At 41.4% G+C, this 19,288-nt stretch overlaps 1 protein-coding gene across 1 annotated transcript; it reads right to left on the reverse strand.

Moving 5' to 3' along the window:
• Positions 1-411: 411 nt before the first annotated feature.
• On the reverse strand, positions 412-18,658 carry SLC10A2 (solute carrier family 10 member 2). Its single transcript, XM_054022633.1, has 6 exons — positions 18,098-18,658; positions 10,574-10,692; positions 9,462-9,550; positions 6,832-7,007; positions 4,664-4,821; positions 412-2,283 (listed from the first exon to the last, which is right to left on the reverse strand). Exons 1-6 carry the CDS (start codon positions 18,490-18,492, stop codon positions 2,123-2,125), a joined length of 1,098 nt encoding a protein of 365 aa, XP_053878608.1. The 5' UTR covers positions 18,493-18,658; the 3' UTR covers positions 412-2,122.
• Between the last annotated feature and the right edge of the window lie 630 nt (positions 18,659-19,288).

Genomic DNA, 19,288 nt, shown 5'->3' on the forward strand with positions numbered 1-19,288 from the left:
GTTTGGGCTGGTAAACCCAGAGGGTGGGGCAGAAGACAGAGCAGAGAGGAAGGAAAAAAAGCCCAGGGAAATAGTAACAGTGTTTGGGAGCAGATCATAGTTGCTAGACATAGGGTCCCTGGATTGGAACCTGGAGTGGTGGGTGGACCTGGGTTCCCCTACCAGCTGCTGGGAAAGTAGCACAGCACCTACCTGTGGATTGGAAGACTGTCAAGGAGTGGATGAATACAGCTGATCCAGTGGGACTTTGATACCTTGGAAGGGGAGGACTACATAATGACCTGGCGGGAGGACTGAGTCACAAAGAGGAAATATGTGAAGTCCAAGTGGGCTGTGGTGAGGGTGAGATGACAGAAGTGAGTGTCGGACCTGGAGTGAGCTAATTCCCAGAGCAACCAGGAGGAGGCTATCTCATCAGTGAGTGTACCCTGTGACACATGCTTTAATATGATACAAGCAAGACAAATTATGAAACTTAATATATTTTCAAAATACATTAAAAGAATGTACAGAAAATTTTCATTTCAAAAGCTCAGCGGTGGTTCTAGCTTTAACAAAGGATAAAGGAATATTATGTGAGCAAAGCTGAATTCTGCCTTGCTTCCGCAGTTTAAACAGGGACAAACATGAAGACCACTCCGTAACCCATGTGAGGTTAACAGTAGAACTCCCATTGACCCAAGGGGAACAGAATCCGGTCCAAAGACATTTACCACAGCTGTTGGAGTGAAATGCTTAGTGAGTTTCTTTTCACATTTATGATCTCTCCATATTAGGCTTCGGAGCACCAGCCTGTTTAAATAAAAGTGGAAGGTGGTGGTATAGGCCAGCTCATGCCAATGCTGAGCACTTCCTAGAAGGCTAGGAGCACTCAACTCCCAAATCAATACAATGTAAGGCTTCCCAGCACTTTGCTATATGATTGATTTTTAAGACCCTTTTCCCCCACATCTAGTACATTAAAGTAATTCGTTCTGTTTGAGACTGAGCATGTTTCTGATATGGTGAAAAACTATATGGCTGGAGCTTAAATTCCTTACCTAAAGTGTGTTTGCAAAATGCATATTTTGGATAGAAAATATAAAGTGCTTTAATGTGTGTGATGGGAAACTTACAACATCTAGATATGTTTGCTTGAGTTAACCAATCCCTGAAAAAGAATGATTGTTTCCACGTGTTGATATTTGGCTCATTCTTGAGGTACTTATTCAACTAACCTTTCATTGACTTCAATGTAAGTTTTCCTTGTGCAAGGACTGCAGAATTTGAGCTATTGAATATGTCTGGGGTTTGCAGAGTTACTGTGCTTGCTTGGAATTGAACTCAGATCACTCAGGCATTCAGGGGCAGATTTTCAAACAGTAGCCTCCAATCTTCTGGAATAAATAGGTGCATTTTTATTCACAATTACTGTCCATAGTTTAGATAATATAAATCTTTAAGTTCCTGATTTCACCAGCATATCAGGTACCTTCATATCTAATTGACCCAAAGTGAAGATATGAAAATTTTTACTGCACTGAATATAGGCACAAACCGACATTTTTTACTTATTAAAATAACAGCTTTAGTATAAATTTAATCCTTTTGTTACCAATTCCTCTTGTAAGAGATGGCTTGAAATTGTGTGGTTTCCATTGCCACCTCTTTTCCACCCCCCCTCCCGCCCAAGACCATGAGAAATAAACTCACTTTAATCCCTATGTCCGTGGAGGAACACAAGGAATTTGAGGGTCCTGATCTGATCTGCCTATTGTGATAAACAGCAAATATGTCAGATTAAAAACAACAGATTGCATACCTTGATAATGGCACTCAGTTATTTCAATACAATGTTTTTGGCAGCTCATGCTGACCAAAATGAAATATTGTCTAACTATTTCATTTTTACATTGGGGTGAGGGGGAAAGACACTTATGCCTGAAATTTTGCTCAGCTTTCCTCTAGGTTTACTTTGTTCTTCCTTGCTCAAATGGACAATTATGGAACACTAAATATTGTAGCAAATTAGTGTCAAACTAGATTTGTATCCTGGTGGTGCAAGCTTCATTCAAAAACAAAAACAGAAAACCACAAAGAAACTGTTCACCAGTCAATCGTTGCGAAACTCTTTTACACAATGTCAGGAGACGATAGTGTCGTTCGTGTTTCTTGTACTTTTTTCATTTGATGTAAATCCTCCATTCATCTGGGCATATGTTTCTGGTATCGATTCAATTTCACTTGTTGGTTCTGTGAAGTCCATCTTTGGTGTGCCACAGAATCTTTTGTGCAAGTAGTAGACTAGGAATCAATATATATATATATATATTACAATGAAGGCAGAAATTATAAGCAGCCACAGAAGCTACGGTAGTAAGATGGTGCTGTAGGGCTTTTACCTTCCTAATATTAATACAAGGTAGATCCAGCTACTGTTTAATGTTTAACATAGTTTTTTAAACAGAAGTCTGTCAACTGTAACTCCTCCTGGAAAAAATATATATTTGAAATAAAGATCAATATTTGCACTGCATTGGGAATTTGACTGTCTTCTGATCATCCAGTGGGTTATAGGCTTAAATTTTATTATTTAATTTAGAATGTTGGCTTCTTCAGGCAATTCCCATGGTACCAATTCTCAGTTCTGACTGGACTGTACTTGGTGCAGCAGCTGAGGGAGTGGGGGAAGAATAGTTAAGTGACACTTTTGTACCTCTTGGATTCCGGGGTTGGGGGAGGAGTTATTGAGAAGGCAACCTTATGGCTGTCTTTCATAATGTCTGGGTTGGAGGTATCTTCCCCTGGAAAGAACTGGAACTTAAAATACCACCACCGCTGTCTGGCTAGTTTATAACATCTTTAGCTTTCAAGCTGCTTTAAAAGGAGAGCAGTATCATTATTCCCATTTTACAGATGAGGAAATCCAGGCAGATAGCTGTGAAGTGACTTAAGAGCAGCTGACCACTGGCAGATTGAGGACTAGAACCCAGGGCTCCTGACTCCCAAGCTAGTGCACTATCCATGAGATCACACTGTCTCCCCTTTTTAGCCCCCCCTTTATGCTGCTCTGGCCCATTTATGTGGTGTAAAAAGGTAGGAAGAGGGATGAGGCTCTTACTTGAGCTACACTTTCAGCATATCTATCTATGGCCGTTATCACAGTATCTGTGTGTCAAGGCTGGATCCCCACTTTGAACTTTAGGGTACAAATGTAGGGGCCTGCATGAAAACTTCTAAGCTTAACTACCAGCTTAGCTCTGGTTCCGCTGCCACCATTTCCCAATTTTTCCCTCCCTGGGAAGCCCTGAGAAACCTTCACCAATTCCCTGGTGAATACAGATCCAAACCCCTTGGATTTTAAAACAAGGAGAAATTAACCATTCCCCCTCCTTCCTCCCACCAACTCCTGGTGAATACAGTTCCAACCCCCCTGGGATCTAAAACAAGGAGAAATTAACCATCCCCCCTCCTTCCTCCCACCAACTCCTGGTGAATCAAGATCCAAACCCCTTGGATCTTAAAACAAGGAAAAATCAATCAGGTTCTTAAAAAGAAGGCTTTTAATTAAAGAAAAAAAGTAAAAATCATCTCTGTAAAATCAGTATGGAAATTAACCTTACAGGGTAATCAAACTTAAAGAGCTCAGAGGACTCCCCTCTAGTCTCAGGTTCAAAGTACAGCAAACAAAGATAAACACTCTAGTAAAAGGTACATTTACAAGTTGAGAAAACAAAGGAAAACTAACACGCCTTGCCTGGCTAGTTACTTACAAGTTTGAAATAGGAGAGACTTGTTTAGAAAGATGTGGAGAACCTGGATTGATGTCTGGTCCCTCTCAGTCCCGAGAACAAACACACTCCCAAACAAAGAACACAAACAAAAGCCTCCCCCCCCCCAAGATTTGAAAGTATCTTGTCCCCTTATTGGTCCTTTAGGTCAGATGCCAGCCAAGTTACCTGAGCTTCTTAACCCTTTACAGGGAAAAGGATTTTGGAGTCTCTGGCCAGGAGGGATTTTATAGTACTGTACACAGGACAGCTGTTACACAGTGTCATAACTATAAAGGGAAGGGTATCTCACATTACCCTTAGAATATCCCTGTGAAGTATTATTCCCATTTCACAGATGGGGAACTGAGGCACAGAGTAGACTAGATGACTTGCCCAAAGTCACACAAAGTCTGTGGCCAAGCCAGAAACTGCATGCAGGTCACTCCAGTCCCAGTTCAGTGCCCTATCCAGTAAAACATCTTTCATACCGGAAGTAGAAAAGAGTAGCAGCAGGGGCAGGTATAGTTTATACTGTCCTGGTCCTGTATGGGCTGTTGCAACTGCTCAGAATAGTTGGAGTGCACTAGGTCCAGTCACATCTGTTCTGTGCTAGTGCACCTCCTTCCTACCCTGGTCATACCCTTGGCATGCCTTCTAGCGGATGCTCCTGAATTGAGGACATTCCCAGATGGCCAATTCTAGATGTTTAAAGCCCCTTTATGCTGGAATAAAGCCAGCCAGAATGCAGAATTGAAGCCCATGTCTCCTATGTCCACAATGGGGACACATTATTTGGATTATCATTTAATATTGTATTTTTGTATTCCAAATTGTCTCATCTCTGGGCACCCAGGAATACATAATAATAATTAATAAAGCTATGAGTATAGTAGAAGATATCTGTGACTTACCTCCTACAAATATTAAAGCAAACACTATCTGGAAAATACTGTAGATGAGTGGAAAAGTAAACATCTGTGTAAGCTGTTCAGGGGTGAAGGAGAGCTGCACTATAGTTGTACACAGTTGAGTGTTCTGCATACCTGTTTCCAGAGCTACCGTACGGCATCTAAAGGGAATGATAAAAAGAAAAAATTCATATGGTATCCTATTGTGCTAATGTACTTTGAAAGAATACAAATGAATGTAAGAGACATACAATCACAGATATCAGAGCAGAAAAGAACCATCTAGTTTACATAATCCAGTCACAGAACTCAATCAAATGTGAGCATTGGAAAGGACCCATTTGTGAACACCAAGGGAGGAGAAACTGTTTCTGTAGTTGGATAGCCATTCACAGTCTTTGTTTAATCCTGATCTGATGGTGTCAAATTTGCAAATGAACTGGAGCTCAGCAGTTTCTCTTTGGAGTCTGGTCCTGAAGTTTTTTTGCTGTAAGATGGCTACCTTTACATCTGCTATTGTGTGGCCAGGGAGGTTGAAGTGTTCTCCTACAGGTTTTTGTATATTGCCATTTCTGATATCTGACTTGTGTCCATTTATCCTCTTGCGTAGTGACTGTCCAGTTTGGCCAATGTACATAGCAGAAGGGCATTGCTGGCATATGATGGCATTCATTTGCAAATTTGACACCATCAGATCAGGATTAAACAAAGACTGTGAATGGCTATCCAACTACAGAAGCAGTTTCTCCTCCCTTGGTGTTCACACCTCAACTGCTAGCAGAGCACCTCACCCTCCCTGATTGAACTAACCTCGTTATCTTCACACTGATATATACCTGCCTCTGGAGATTTCCATTACTTGCATCTGAAGAAGTGAGGTTCTTACCCACGAAAGCTTATGCTCCCAGTACTTCTGTTAGTCTCAAAGGTGCCACAGGACCTTCTGTTGCTTTTTACAGATTCAGACTAACACGGCTACCCCTCTGATACTTGAGGGTTATAAGGAATAGCCAGCATGGATTTGTCAAGAACAAATCACGTCAAACAAACCTAATTTTCCTCTTTGACAAGGTTACTGACTTAGTGGAGCGGGGGGAAGCTGTAGATGTAATAGCTTGATGTTTAGTAAGGCTTTTGATGCAGTCCCACATGACTTTCTCATAAGCAATCTATGGAAATGTGGCTTGGAAGAAATTATGACAAGGTGAATGGAAAAACTGGTTGGTTGACCAGATTCAAAGGATAGCTATGATTTGCTATCAAACTGAGGAATTCGATGGGGGTCAGTCCTGGGTCCAGTAGTGAATATTTTCATTAATGACTTGGATAATGAAGTGGAGAGTGTGCTTATAAAATCTGCAGATGACACCAGGCTGGCACTTAATAGGACAGGATTAGAATTCAAAATTACTTGGACAAATTGGAGAAATGGTCTGACATCAACAAGATGAAATTCAGCTAAGACAAGTGCAAAGCATTACACTTAGGAAGAAAGAAAAATCAAAAGCACAACTATAAAATGGGAAATAAGTGGGTAGGTGGTAGCACTGCTGAAAAGGATGTAGATAGTAGATCTCAAATTGAATATGGGTCAACAATATGAAAAAGGCTAATCATTCATACAAGGTAATTGTCCCACTCTACTGTGCACGGTTGAGGCCTCAGCTAGAGTATTGTGTCCAGTTCTGATTTCTAGTTTAGGGAAGATGTGGACAAATATGTATATGCAGGTGTGTAGGTGGTTGATATGCAATGATGGCTCCTGATTTGTCAATATTTGGGTGACCCACCGCTCTTCCAGCTGAAAGTCAGTCACAATGATAAGACCTTTATTGTGAAGGAAAAAGGCGGTTGCAAATGGGGGAAGACACCCTTCACTAAAACATCAGGCGCACAGACATCTGGGTTTCCTAGGGAACTCTACTGTATACCCAACCACTTTCAGGAAGGCTTTGTGGAACTAGAGAATAGCCAGAAACCATAACGAAAAGTGTTCAGAACAAAAGTTTCACTTTGATGTATACACAAAGTTGTAGGCTCTGACTCCGTAACATAACTAGCTCTTAAGAGTGAGTTAGTGGTTAGTCACTAAATAAAAACATCATATGGGCCCAATTTTCTTTTATGGCTGAAATAAGATTACACACACTATGTAACAAAGCAATCTCTACCTGTGCCAAGACTGACCAGCGACGCGAGCCAGAAGAAAACCTAGAGAATAGCCAGCAGCTGGAAATATGGTTCCAACGATCCATAGTTGAGGGCTGATAGTCCAGGATCCCTTGTACAATATTCCTCCAACCACAGCAATGATCAGTATAAGAGCTAGTCCAGTAATGGAACCTGCCTGAAGGGATTAAAAAGGGTTGTGTGTTAAAATAAACCTTGGCTAAATCAAGTAGACCAGCCATGATTTAATCACACACAAACATATCTTTCTTTTAATCACATTGAAATAAGTTTTACATATAAAAAGAAAGGGTTTACATTAATGGTTCACAAAAGCCGCATTAGATAGCGTGAAAGCTAGCTGCCAATATTCAAAAGGCCAAGTATCCATTGCTCTAGGGGCAGCCTCTCTGGAGGTCCCAGCGTTCTTCTAACTGGTCTGCCTCTATTCATTTCAAATTAGCCTAGTCCATCAACTTAACTTAAAATGAGTCAATCAGCCCCTAAACCAGGGATCGGCAACCTTTGGCACGTGGCCCACCAGGGTAAGCACACTGGCGGGCTGGGCCAGTTTGTTTACCTACTGCATCCATAGGTTCAGCCAATCGCAGCTCCTACTGGCCGCGGTTTGCTGTCCCAGGCCAATGGGGGCTGCGGGAAACGATGCGGGCTGAGGGATGTGCTGGCCACCACTTCCCGCCTCTAAACTCTAGCGCTTGCAGTCTTCCTTTGTCTCCCTGTCAGTTTCTTACTGCTGGTCTACATTACCACTTAAGTTGATGTAACACATCTCTCAGGGGTGTGAAAAAGACCTCCCCCCAACCCCCGAGTGACGTAAATTACATCTACTTAGGTGCTGTTTACACCGCACTATGTTGGCGGGAGACACTACCGTTGACATTGCTTCCATCTCCTGCAGAGGTGGAGTAATTATGCTGATTGGAGAACTCCCCCATCCGCATAGCATATCTTTAACAGACGTGCTACAGCGGCACAGCTATCCTGATGTAGTGTAGACTTGCCCTTAGAAGCATCCTGGTGTTGGGCTGATACCCTTCTACCATACCAGGCCTTTCTGCCTTCCTCCCACCCTCTGTTCTGCTCCATTTATAGATGGATTTGTTTTCCCAGCTGTGGGTGCTTGCCTCCATGACTGGTAGTTCTGTCAGCTGTACGACGTATGGTTAGCCTGGTTTCCTGTAAGTGGGGAATACTCTGTTCTCCTTTCTGGCTATGCTCAGTATGGGGTTTGTGAACCCTATTACATCAAGATATGCTGAAACAAGGTATTAGGATATATAATTGTAAGATCTGCAGTTAACATAAAAGCAATGTGTGGCACACCAGGAAATCCTTTGGGTCAAAATTTTAACATCACTTTAAATTCTTACTGCAATAGTCTCCAAAGGAATGATTGTCTTTGACAACTTATATTTACAACATTTTTTTCTTTACTTATTTTTTGTAGTACTGAACACTGAATTTAGGTCCTTGTGATGGGATGTATGGAGATCCCATCCTGTGTTTGGCAGAGAAAAGGCTAAATCTCTTCCTGAGGAGAAATTCGGCCCCGATGGCATACACTGTCAGAGAACACTTGGGGTTATGTAGCTGGACTCAGGTGGAGTGAATTATTCAACCATAGAGACTATGGGGCTGACCCAGCTCTGATTGAATTCAATGGAAAGACTGATTTCAATGGTCTTTGGCCCAGGTCTACAAGAATAGTGAGTTGATGTGGATGTTCTTGCTTTGGTTTGGAATGAGCTAATAACCAGATTATTCTAGGGAAGAAAAATGTGTCCAGCTGTGCAAATCTGGTTTGATTTCATTCTAGTAAATTCTAGTTGTGCCCCTTTCCCCCCTATTTGAACCAAACCCTGTCAGCTTTGTCTCCTTCATCTTGCCCTTGACCTATACTTGGCCTACACAAAGCAAACTGTGCATGTGTACTATTTATTGTGCACCTTCTGTTTATGTGTAGGATGTAAACATGTCTGAAAGTTGAAACTTCCATTTATTGCTGCCAAGGTATTTAAAAAAAAAGAAAACTACCAGTTTTAATACGCAATTGTCAAGTCTTTTGGGTCCAAAAATATATCATGTCCAAGTTTATAAATAAGCTATGAGTAGATTTTGATATACAGCACAGTAAATGAATATGTTAAGAAAATGAATTTGACATAAAGAGAAACATTACATTGAGCTCTAATATCACTGAAAGGATGATAAATATTAAGGGGAATAACTGTTCACCAAAAAGGATTATTTTAATGAGAAAATATGTATGCTAATTAATGATGATCAGTGGGAGTTGAGGGTACTCAGCATCTCTCAGAAGCAATGAGAACCTTGTAGGATAGGATCCATAATCCATTTCAATTAATACCAAATCACATGTGAAATCACTGAACAATGGTGATTTATAATGGTGTATGCAACGCGCACACATTTGTATAGGATTAGAGCAACATGTTGCTAGATGGGGAACTTCATTGCTATCATGAAGCTAGTTACTGATATTCTTATTTGTTGTGAGTAGAAACATAGTGTTTGAGTAGTCCCATTGAAGCCATAACTTGGCCACAATGAGCAATGGTTCAGATCAGTATATGAAAGTTTCATATCTTACCTTAAGTATAATTTTAGCTTTCTGGGGCCATTTGTGATTAACAAATATTCCAACTGAAACAGGAATTACAAGGGCTACCAGTGAAATACCTGAAAATAAGAACAAATGACATTTAACAGAGAACAGTCATGATAAGAAAACAGACACTGAACAGTGAGAATATGTTTAAATAGCAGGTGTCTGTAGGTAAGTCTGGTTATATTCACAGACATCCATACACAGAGAGTAATGTAAAGTATAAGAGTATGAATTGTACTATCTTCAGAAACCTTGTGAGGTATTTGTAGTGACATATATATTCAGCAGGGTAAAAAAGCATACAGCAATTTTAGTGTGGTGTACCATGTGTTTCCTGTAGTATTAAACGTGCATTTTGCCTGCAGGTGTTTCTACTGTGCCATAGCAGCACTCATATTAGTGCTTCTTATGTTGTGGGCATTTGTCCCAATGCTGATATTAAGAACACAAATGGTTTACATGACTCTCTTTTGGAGCTGAAATTTAAGTATATGAAGGTGACTACACTGGTGTGTAGGGAACAGATTCCGGAACCCAAACCAGTGGGCATTAAGGGCTGAATCCTAAATACACGAGTAGTCCTATTGACCTCAAGTATTCAGTTGTCATTCTTTTTTTGTCTGGCCAGGTGAGGTTTCATGTGTTGAATCAAATTAAGTTCCACCCCGTCGGTGGTGCCCATTGTCTACTGCTTTAGGTTTCAGATGTGCAACCTAACTTAAATCTGAGCATGTGCTTAAGTGCATTGCTGGATCAGGGCCACAGCACTGAGCACCTTGCAGGCCTATGCCCTACAGCCATTAGGAAAATGGCACAGATATTTAGCCAAAAATAGGGCAAATCTCTATATCTGTTTTTTTTCTATATCCTTACAACATCTCCACAAAGGATATAGAGATTTGTTACTCCACGGTACATATCTGTACTATTTTTATAAATAGTACAGATAGTAATGGCTGTAGGGATCTATCCTGTAAGGTGCTGAGTGCTCTAGTTTCTGTCAGAATGGATACTGTAGGCTGCTGGTACAAAGATAGTTGCTTCCAAAAGGAGAAAGATATGAGAGAGAGAGAGAAAACATTGATTTGACTCACCTATACTGTCATAGGGGATTACGATGGACTCAGTGTCTGTCCACATTTTGGTATAGATAAAGAGACAAAGTGGCATCATCCCCAGTGCAAGCAACGTTGAACATGTTGTCATACTGATACTGCAAGGAAATTGGCAAAAGTTATAGTTCATTTCATGCTCTCCAACAGAGTCTCCCACTTTCTTATTGCAATTTAATAATTTATGAAAAATGGTGAAAGAAATTCTACTGGCTGCAGTCAATTTATCCTGCATATTAATTCACAAAAAAACTAAATTGAAGAAATGTTAGAGTGCCAGGTTATCCTGAAAAACATATGAACTATTTCCAGTTAAGATGGAATCTTCACTTTAAACTATTCTGTTGTGCCTAGGGCTACATCTACACTACAAACTAGGGGTGTGATTCCCAGCTCGTGTATGCACACTTGTGCTAGCTCTCATCGAGATAGTATGAGTATAATTCGTAGTGTAGCTGCAGTAGTACAGGCACTGGTGGCACAACTTAGCTGTGCTGAGTACAAACCTGCCTGAATCCTGTGGGTACGTACGTGGTGTGGCTAAGTTGCAGCTACACTGCTATTTATATTTGTGCTGGCTCTCCTCAAGCGAGTGCAAGTATTTGTAAATGAGGTAGGAACTTGACCCGTACCCCTAGTGCAGATGTAGCCTAGGCGAGCTAAAGGGTATGGTTAACTGACTGGGAGATTATCTGATGGGGATTCACGCTGAATTAAGCATGTGGAGGTGATGGGAGCAGAGAGACCCGGTAAGCTTTATGTACTCCCATCTTTGGTCCAGATTCTGCTACCTTAGACTCACTAAATCAATAAGACTACTCATGGTGTAAAGTACTACAGAAACTGGCTCTTAATTGCTAGAGCACTGTGCTGGAATTGGCTCTTTGTAAGTTTCTAACTAGAATAAACCTTGTGTCTAATTATTTTTATCTGGGGAACCTTGATTTGGCTCCTTTCCCATGCTACTGCAGCTTATTTACCATTAGTAATAATATACAGCTGTTCATCAGTAGCTCCCAAATTCCTTTATAAAGGAGGTAAGTAGTATTAGTCCAATTTTACTGAAAGGGGGCATAAGAGAAGTGATGTGATTTTTTTTCCCCCAAGGTCAAACTGCCGGCTATGGAACTGGGAATAGAACCAAGGACTCTGAGATCATAGAATCATAGAATATCAGGGTTGGAAGGGACCTCAGGAAGTCATCTAGTCCAACCCCCTGCTCAAAGCAGGACCAATTCCCAACTAAATCCTCCCAGCCAGGGCTTTGTCAAGCCTGACCTTAAAAAACTCTAAGGAAGGAGATTTCACCACCTCCCTAGGTAGCCCATTCCAGTTCTTCACCACCCTCCTAGTGAAATAGTTTTTCCTAATATCCAACCTAAACTTCCCCCACTGCAACTTGAGACCATTACTTCTTGTTCTGTCATCTGCCACCACTGAGAACAGCCGAGCTCCATCCTCTTTGGAACCCCCCTTCAGGTAGTTGAAAACAGCTATCAAATCTCCCCTCCTTCTCTTCTGCAGACTAAACAATCCCAGTTCCCTCATCCTCTCCTCATTAGTCATGTGCTCCAGCCCCCTAATCATTTTTGTTGCCCTCTGCTGGACTCTTTCTAATTTTTCCACATCCTTCTTGTAGTGTGGGGCCCAAAACTGGACACAGCACTTCAGATGAAGCTCCCCAATGTCGAATAGAGGGGAATGATCACGTCCCTTGATCTGCTGGCAATGCCCTGACTTATACAACCCAAAATGCCATTAGCCTTCTTGGCAACAAGGGCACACTATTGACTCAAATCCAGCTTCTCGTCCACTGTAACCCCTAGGTCCTTTTCTGCAGAACTGCTGCCTAGCCATTCTGTCCCTAGTCTGTAGCAGTGCATGGGATTCTTCCATCCTAAGTGCAGGACTCTGCACTTGTCCTTGTTGAACCTCATCAGATTTCTTTTGGCCCAATCCTCTAATTTATCTAGGTCCCTCTGTATGCTATCCCTACCCTCCAGCGTATCTACCTCTCCTCCCAGTTTAGTGTCATCTGCAAACTTGCTGAGAGTGCAGTGCACGCCATCCTCCAGATCATTAATGAAGATATTGAACAAAACTGGCCCCAGAACCGACCCTTGGGGCACTCCGCTTGATACCGGCTGCCAACTACACATGGAGCCATTGATCACTACCCATTGAGCCCGACGATCTAGCCAGCTTTCTATCCACCTTATAGTCCATTCATCCAGCCCATACTTCTTTAACTTGCTGGCAAGAATACTGTGGGAGACTGTATCAAAAGCTTTGCTAAAGTCAAGGAATAACATATCCACTGCTTTCCCCTCATCCACAGAGCCAGTTATCTTGTCATAGAAGGCGATTTAGGTTAGTCAGGCATGTGAAGGCAATTAGGTTAGTCAGTTAGATCAGCATCAGTACCTTCACCATGGAATCACACTGCCTATCTAATACCATATAATATTTCAGATCTTGTAACTTGACCCCTTTGCTACCTAGGTGCAAAGAGAGAAATTAAGGGGGGAAATGTCAGCCCGAAGTGTAGGCTCAACTATAAATAAGCAGTTTTTTTCTGGTTAATATTAATGTAAGGTATTGTTTTATAATTTCCTTTCTTTAAATACTAGAAATATGAAAAGAAATCAGAAAGATCTCCCATAGAATCAGCGTGAGCTAAGAGACACACCTCAGCTAATAGTTGTGTACTGTCTTTAATTATTAAAATCGACACCATCTTGTTACTTGGTAGATTATGACAACACTGCTTCTGGTAAAAAAAGTCCTTAGACCAGTTTAAAAATATACTGTCCATGGGGTACTCATAGGAATTTCCAGAATATTATTTATTTATGTATATAGTACTTGGGTTCTTTGCAAGACAGAAGTCAATCTAAAGTCTTTGTTCCCAAAAGCTTCTAATTTGGGAACTTGATCTAAAGCTCTCTTTGACTTCGGATCAGGCCCTAAATAGCCAATGTGCAAACAAAGGCCTTGTTCCTGCAACTTGATGTGTAAGGGTGGACCCCTGTGTCCTCAGGGGCCCCACTGAAGTTATTGGGGCTCCACACAAGTGTCAGGGGTCTCTCCATGTTCATCACATTGCACGATTGAGGCCAAAGGATGGAGGATGGGTTCAGTGAAAATCAGTGCAGTTGAATAGTGACGCTTTGCATGAGACTTATTGCTTCCTTATTTGTTCCTGGATCTTTCTGTTTTTAAATGTGAAGGCTTTAGAAGTTGTTCTTTCTGTTTAAGACATTCAGTCATTTGGTTAATCAACACTGCAGTGTGAGGAGGATTGATAGGCTTTGTCAAAGAGATGTGACTACCACTGGGGTGAAGATGTAGAGGGAAAAGGTAGGTGGGTAACAAAGAGAATCTCAGGCACATGGGCAATGTAGATAAAGGCCTGGCCCTAAATTCCTTCTCCTATGGTAATCCCATGGAAGACAACTCTAGGACAGAAATCTGAATGTGTCCCTGACTGTGCCAACAGAATAGGCCATGGGGGCTTTCCTCCAAACATGGGGGATCCATGAGAAGTCAGGACCATACATGTGGAAGCCCTATGCTTTCACATTGACTCTGGCCCTTCACTTTAGCCCTTTGGCTATGGCTGCCCAGAGGCTCCAGTTGGAGGGTTCCATGTAAAAGATGGAGTTGGGCCTTGGGCTTTGTTACAGGGGATGATATGGGTTTACTTCTCCGTTGGCCAACCCACGCTTCCTCAAAGTCTGTCCCTTCTCTGCCTCAACTCCCTTGCCCCAATAGAGGAGGAGGGATGTCTGCAGCAAGAGGGGATTCTCTGTATATAGATTGAGAGGGCAAGGTCACTGGCCCATCTCCTGACCTCCCTCATGCCCATTTTCACCCCCGTCTTTGCCTTTCTCCCTAACCTCTCTTCTCTGGTTCTTTCTCCTCACAATACAAGCATGCTTTCATCTTTCCTATCTTAAAAATCCTACCCAGGCCTCTCCAACTATCACCTCATCTCAGTCTTCCTCTTTAAGCTCATTGAAACTGTTTGTGATCATTGTTTGGAGCTGTTCTCCTCCACTTCCTTCCTCAACCCTCTCCAGCCCAGCTTCTTCCCTTGCACTCAACGGAAACTATTCTCACAAAAGTCTCTAATATCCTTTTCCTAGCTAAGGCTCAGAACAAGTATTCCAGCCTCATTCCTTGCTTTGTCAGCTGCTTTTGACGCAGTCAGCCATGATATTTTTGAAAACTTGCCCTCCTTTGGCTTCTGTGACTGTCTTCTCTTGGTTCTCCTCTCTCTTTAATCGTTCCTTTGGCATGTCCTTTGGAGGATCCGCCTCATCCCCTCTCCAGCTTTCTGTTGGGGCTCCACAGGGCTCTGTCCTTGGTCGTCTTCTCTTCTCCCTCTGCACTTTGGCTCTGAGTAATCTCATCCACAAACACAAATTCACCTAATATCTTTATGCTGACAACTTACATCTCTACCCCTGATCTATCTTGTGCTGTCTGAACTATTATTGTGGCATGTCTCTTTTACGATATCTTGTGGATTTCTAGACATCATCTCAAGATAAATATGGCTAAAACAGAGCTCTTCATCTTCCCCTTCAAATCCTTCCACCACCTCCTTTCTCAATCACTGCAGACAACGCCACTATCCTGTCTGTCACTCAGGCCTGTAACCTCTGCATCATCTTTGCACTCTCTAAAGATCCTCTCATGTCTAAATCTTGCAGATTCTTTCTTCATTGCATCTCTAAGATATTGCCTTTCTTACCCATCCAGGTTGCTAAAACTCTCATCTAGACGTTCATCCTCTCCATGTATCAATTACTGCAACATCCTTCTCTCTGGTCTTGACAAATGCAATCTTGCCCTGCTCATAACCATTTGGAATGCTGCTACAAAGTTTATTTTCCTAGCCTGTAGCTTTGACCATGGTACACCTCTCTTTGTATCCACCCACATCAAACATAAGCTGCTTGTCTTCACTTTCAAGACCCTCGCAGCCTATCTCCCTTTTACATATCTCGCATTCACTCTGGCCTGTGATTGGCCTATGATGCCAGTCTCCATTGCCTATTTTCAAACAAGCACTGTCATGCCTTTTCCATCATGCTTGGGAAGTGCTCCCCGTTAACATCCACAAAGCTACCTCATTATCCCCTGTCAAAGCCCCCCTTAAAACTCTCTTTTTCATGATGCCTAAAAAACCCTTGATAAGCCGCTGAGTGTTCAATGGTATGTTGACTACTTTCTATTGTGCTGACCAACATTGTTTCTTTGTACACGCTTGTCTCTATTCATCTGTTGTCTCTTGCCTTATACTTTGATTGTTAGCTCTTTGGAGTTGGGACCATCTTTTTGTTCTGTTTGTACAGCAACTAGCACAGTGGGGCCCTGGTCCATGACTGGGGCTCCTAAGCATTATGGTAATACAAATAAATAATCATAATTCTATAATAAGGGTGATCTTCTGAGGAAGGTATAAACTCACTCTGAGTATGTCATGAACAGAAATTTATTTCTGCCCCCAGCTGGTGATCAGCTTACACCCTTAAGTAAGACTTAGAATGCAATTGCCCTTTCACACGTGGGGTGGTCTGTTGTGTAAACAAATAAAATATCATCTATTTAAAGGCCCGCCACTTGTGTGGTATGACACGCAGGGTTTTTACAATGCAGTGCTGGCTGCAATATTTTCCTTCATGTGGTCATTCTTCTACCAAGCATGAGGATTCCTACATTGTTCCCTACTTTACACAACCCTCATCCTCAAGGCTCTGAGTAATGGTTGCTGTGGGTATGTCTACACTGCAATGAAAGACCCGCAGCTGGCCTGAGTCAGCGGACTCGGGCTCGTGGGACTTGGGCTCCAGGGCTAAAAACTTGGACTCAATGCCACGATTGTGGTTTGTTTTTTGCAGTGCAGATATACCCTAAGGGCCTGATCAAAAGCCCATTGAAGTCTCAGGGTTAAAGTCTCTACCTGAAGAATACTCCCTTTGTAGGCATTTATCTTTCCCTTTGCAAGGGTCATAGAAGTTTCCTCTCTCAAATTAAAGGCCAGATCCTATGCTTATTTACATCAGTGTCAATCCAGATTAATGTCCGTGACTTCAATGGAGTTATTCTGAATTTACACTGATGTCAGTGAAGGCAAGATTTGGCCCTACATACACTGTTCCACCCAGGTAAAATGGGTTGAGACCAAAACAGAATTTCAGCCTTTTTTGCTGAATTTCCTTCCCTTTGTGGTTTTGCCCAATCAGTGCTTTACTGAAATAAAGTACTTGGCAATTTATAATATTTCTAGGTCTTCTCTCCAAGGCAAGAAAGCTGGTGATTAGCACAGTTGATTACATACTGTATTAAAAACCACATATTACATTAACACCTGTATGTTACAAAGAAATTCACTGTTTGCAGTGTGGTAATGCAGTAAGGCATTTTGCCTTATTAAAACCACAAATATTAAAATTCTTCATCTATGCATCTTAGCTCCCCATCTTTCTTACTTCTATTAGTTTTTCCATTGCTAGTTCAGACTGGCATATGATGAAGTAGACACATGCTGTAATTTATGTTACTCTGTGGGAAGTAGAGAAACTTTTCTGTTTATTTTAGAACAAGGTAATCGGTTTTTTAAAAAATATTGCTCTTTTTTAGAGGCTGTTAGAGCTAAATGATGGAAAAAATAAGTGTCTTGGGATTTGCATCAAGAGCAGCGTTCACCTTGAGTACATATTTGATGTCCGCAAACATGCCAGCTGCCTGACACATCACAATTTCTGACTTTACAGCATCTTGAAGTTGCTGCCAAGTGACCTGCCACTGAGATCATCACACTCACAAAGAAGCGTTTTGATTGCAACCAGTAAGTAGGCTATGGCTTATATCCTACAAAACACTCTTTGAAAACTTTGCATGTGTGCCAGATGCATACAGAATTGTTACAAATGAATTTGGATCCTGGATAAAAGCTTTGCAATTCTAGACATTGTGAAGAACACATAGGTGGATAAATATTTTTCCACTGGTGATTTCTTTAACAAGACATTAGAACAACAATTGATTATAGACCTTTGTTTATAAAGTTAATTGTTATGAAATCTATATTGCAGTAGTCCCTAGAAGCCTCAACCAGGTCAGAGACCCATTGTGCATGGAACTGAACAGATACATAAAGTAGTAAATAATAATACTTCACTCTTATACAGCAATTTTCATCAGTAGAACTCAAAGTATTTCACAATCGTTAAGGTATTTATCCTCACAACACCCCTGTCAGTTAGGGAAGTACTATTATCCTAGTTTTTACAGATGAGGAACTGAGATTCAGAGAGGCTAAATGATTTGCTCAAGGTCAGACAAAAAATCTGACAGAAAAGAAAACTTAACCTGGGTGTCCCAAATCCTATGCTACTGCACTAAACACTGACCCATCCTTCCTTTCTGCTCCAAAGAGATTTATGGATCATTTTAAAAAAGAAAGTAATTCCTTTAGAGAAGTGATGCTCTTACCTTAGGTCCATGTCCCCATCTAGCCAATATGCTAGAATGTTGGAAGATGTTCCACCTGGACAGCATCCCATGATCAGCACAGCAACAGCTTGAGCAGGAAGCACATTAAAAACGAGTGACAGCACAAAGCCTGTCAAAGGCATAATTCCAAACTGACAGAGGAAGCCCACAAATATGCCCCATGGCCTTTTTATGTGTCCCCAGAATTTTTTTATGTTCACATTGCAGCCCATGGAGAACATCACCAATGCCAACAAGATTGTTAGGACAGTACTTAAAACTACATTCAAAACTTGGTTAAAATTGTCATCAGGTATAACACACGAAGTGCCGTTGCAAATAGTGGCATTTGCAGAACAGTATGAAATATTTGTGGTTGAGTTTGCTGTCATCATTTTGAAGTTGCCAAAATTAAATTTCTCAAAGTCACTATTGCTGTGTTTTAAAATAAAGAAATTCTCATTTCATCCAAGTCAAACTTTTAAGCTCTCTGTAAATGCTCTTCTCTTGGTAGCTCTTTTTAAATGACATGAGAGGCAATAAAGAGCAATAAATACTTGAACTCAGTTTCTACCAGTTTAGGGTCTAGTATTGTGCTGAGTCACAAAGGTATATATAATTGTTGCTATCTTATTGAACCGGCAAACTTTTAATTAATCATTTATTCATGCCATAATGTTCAGTTCCACACCAGAAGAGCAATCGTGTTAATATTTAAAAGCATGAGTTAGACTTGTTAACTAGCTTTAACACAAAGTGAGATCCACAGGAGTGGTCACGTCAAGGCTCCAATCTTTCCATTTCTTGCATGAGGTTGGACTGCTCCCCCTGCACAGAACCCCTTTGAAGTCAATGGGGTTTGGGAATGGTGAGCAATCTTCTTAAGTATGAGAAACTGCAGGTTTAAAACCCATGGATTGAACTTACTACACAATATGCACAATACTACATTTTGGGGGAGCTAGGGGTATTGCTTTAAGAATAACAGGTACTTTTTGTGTGTATGTGTACAACTATCATCACTGGAAACTCGCATACAAAATACCCATTGTTTCAATAGGTTCTGTAGCAGTTATGCAGAAATGAAATCAGAACAAACTAAGGCCCTTATCCTGCACTGAGAATGTTGTGGGCAGGGCTCTGCACTAAGTGCAAACAAAATCAGCGAGGCTGAATCTGGGCGGAATTAGG

The sequence above is a fragment of the Malaclemys terrapin genome, chromosome 1 (assembly GCF_027887155.1).
Source record: "Malaclemys terrapin pileata isolate rMalTer1 chromosome 1, rMalTer1.hap1, whole genome shotgun sequence".
NCBI lineage: Eukaryota > Metazoa > Chordata > Testudines > Emydidae > Malaclemys > Malaclemys terrapin.